Raw genomic sequence first — 2917 nt, forward strand, 5'->3', positions numbered from 1 at the left:
AAGATGTAGCACAGGAAATACCCGCACTCCAAGGGTGTGAGGTCGGAATGCTGATTGGGTACAATTGCTCAAGAGCCTTGGTACCTAGGCAAGTTCGCAGGCACGGATACAGAGCCATATGCTGTCAGGACAGACTTGGGCTGGTCTATCGTAGGTTCCTCAGAATCCAAAAACGGCGGAGACTGGACAAGCCAGTGTCATAGGGTTACTGCGAGAGAGATGCAAAGCCCCACTCCACATGACGTTCTCAGAGCATTAGAAGCAGACTTTAATGAGAAGCACCATGGAGACAAGGTCTATTCCTAAGATGACATACGGTTCGTGAAACACCTGGAAGCTAATATCTCTCAATGTGAGGATGGTCACCTACAAATGCCCCTTCCCTTAAAGAACCGACCTGAACTGCCCAACAACAGACGGCTTGCATCGATTCGACTTCGGCATATCAAGAGAAAGATGGAAAGAGACGATCAATACAAAGATCATTATCTAGCATTCATGACAACTATAGTCAATGGTGGCTTTGCAGAACAAGCTGAGAATGAAGCACCTCTAGGATCCACTAACTACATTCCTCATCATGGAATATACCATTCGAAGAAGAATAAGCTCAGGATAGTGTTCGATTGTTCTGCCAAGTTTGCTGGAACATGTCTGAATGACCACTTGCTGAAAGGGCCAGATCTGACCAATAACTTGACTGGGGTCCTGTTGAGATTCAGGAAGCACAAAGTAGCTGTGCTCTGTGACGTGGAGAAAATGTTCAGAGTAGACGAAAGTGACCGTGACTTCTTACGATTCTTATGGTGGGACTACAGGATGAATGTGCACCTATTTGGTGCAGCCTCTTCCCCAGGATGTGCAAACTATGGCTTGAAGTATCTGGCTAGACAGTACAGAGATGATTACCCTGCGGCATCACAGTTCTTAGAGAGGAACTTCTATGTGGATGATGGGGTAGTGAGTGTGTCAAACCGGGAAGAGGCCATCCATCTAACGAAGGAAGCGAGAGAACTTTGCAGAACGGGTGGCCTACGTATCCACAAGTTTGTTTCCAACGACGAGGCGGTAATCGAAAGCATCCCAGAGTCAGAGCGTGCAGTTGCAGTCACCAACTCAAACCTAGACTTTGAAGAACCTGTGGAGCGAGCTCTGGGGATCATGTGGAACATAGCTGTTGATGCATTGTTCTTCAAGATGTCCTTGAAGGAAAAACCAACGACTCGTCGTGGAATCCTGTCAACAGTGGCATCCATATATGATCCTCTAGGATTTGTGTCTCCTGTGGTACTGAATGGAAAGAGAATGCTGCAGGAGATGTGCCGCAAGGGAGTTGGCTGGGATGATCCGATACCTGGCACCCTACAGCCAGTCTGGGAGCAATGGTGTAGAGAACTCCAACTACTGGAAGAACTCAGGATACCTCGGTGCCATCACCCCTCTGACTTTGGCCACCCACTGTTAGTACAACTGCATCATTTTTCCGATGCAAGCATGCAAGGATACGGCCAGTGCTCGTACATCCGCCTCATGAATCAAGCAGAAGAAGTCTACTGTTGTCTGATTTTCGCCAAGTCAAGAGTAGCACCATCCAAGGTGGTCACGATTCCCCGGCTAGAATTGACAGCGGCAGTTGTATCGGCAAAGGTCAGCTCAATGTTGAGAGATGAGCTAGGGTACCAAGAAGCACAGGAGTTCTACTGGACAGACTCCCGAGTAATCCTTGGCTACATCAACAATGAATCCCGAAGATTCCACACATTTGTTGCAAATCGGGTACAACAAATCAGAGAAAGGACATCGCCAGACCAGTGGCACTATGTCCCCACTGATCAGAATCCAGCAGATCATACATCAAGAGGACTCAGTGCAGGCAACTTGCAGGACACTCAGTGGTTCAAAGGGCCAAACTTCCTGTGGGAAAGGACCCTCAAGTTTGAAGACGTCACCCCAGAACTGCAAGTAGGAGACCCCGGGGTCAAGACGATAAGCCTAGCAACAAGCACTAGCACAGAGCCGTTGAATTTGCTGAAACGCTTGACAAGAGTTTCAAGCTGGTCTATGATGGTCAAAGTGCTGTCCCGACTCAGAATGGTGGCCAAGGGTCCAAGACGAGGGTCAGTTGTACAATAGAGAAAGGATGCTGAGATGTTCATCTTGCAGCTGACTCAACAGGAGGCATTTGCAGAGGAACTGCAGTCACTGAACCGCCACAAGACTTTGAGAAGTACCAGCAAGATCCAGAACCTTGATCCATATGTCGATGACAAGGAAATACTACGAGTAGGCGGTAGACTTCGAAAGCTCTCCAAGGAAATGTCTCACCCGGTCATTCTCCCAAGACAAGGCCCGGTGACTGAAGCCATAGTTCAACACATTCATCGCAGAGACCATCATCAGGGTAGAGGTGTTACCCAAAAAATGAAATTCGGGCTCAAGGCTACTGGGTAGTGAGTGGATCCCGAGTTGTGGCAGAGTTAGTAAGGCATTGTGTGTCATGCAGACGACTGCGACGACCTAAAGAGGAGCAAAAAATGGCAGACTTGCCAGAAGACCGCACAGAACCATCACCCCCATTCACACATGTTGGCATGGACTGCTTCGGGCCGTTCATAGTCAAGAAGGGTCGTTCAGACATCAAGCGGTACGGACTGTTGTTTACCTGTTTCTGTTCCAGAGGTGTGCATATTGAGATGCTAGATGATATGTCAACTGACTCATTCATCCTTGCCCTTCGTCGTTTTATCGCCATCAGGGGAGCATTTCGACAAATCCGGTGTGATCAAGGTACCAATTTTGTGGGTGCAAGAAACGAATTTCAGGCGGCCATGAAGGAAATGAATGTCAACAGGGTGGAGGCCTACCTTGCAGATAGGCAATGCGAGTTTGTCTTCAATGCTCCACACTCAAGTCATGC

The 2917-nt window shown here is 48.4% G+C and overlaps 1 protein-coding gene across 1 annotated transcript; it reads left to right on the plus strand.

Annotated features, from left to right (window-relative positions):
* The first annotated feature begins 498 nt into the window (after positions 1-498).
* On the plus strand, positions 499-2133 carry LOC115921367. Its single transcript, XM_030978789.1, has one exon. The coding sequence runs from the start codon at positions 499-501 to the stop codon at positions 2131-2133; it is 1635 nt and encodes a 544-aa protein (XP_030834649.1).
* Positions 2134-2917: the final 784 nt, after the last annotated feature.

This window comes from Strongylocentrotus purpuratus, unplaced genomic scaffold (genome assembly GCF_000002235.5).
Source record: "Strongylocentrotus purpuratus isolate Spur 01 unplaced genomic scaffold, Spur_5.0 spur5_scaffold_1, whole genome shotgun sequence".
Lineage (NCBI taxonomy): Eukaryota > Metazoa > Echinodermata > Echinoidea > Camarodonta > Strongylocentrotidae > Strongylocentrotus > Strongylocentrotus purpuratus.

Excerpts from the sequence above, each read along its gene's own strand:
- LOC115921367 (XM_030978789.1), top strand. The coding sequence starts at position 499 with ATGACAACTATAGTCAATGGTGGCTTTGCAGAACAAGCTGAGAATGAA.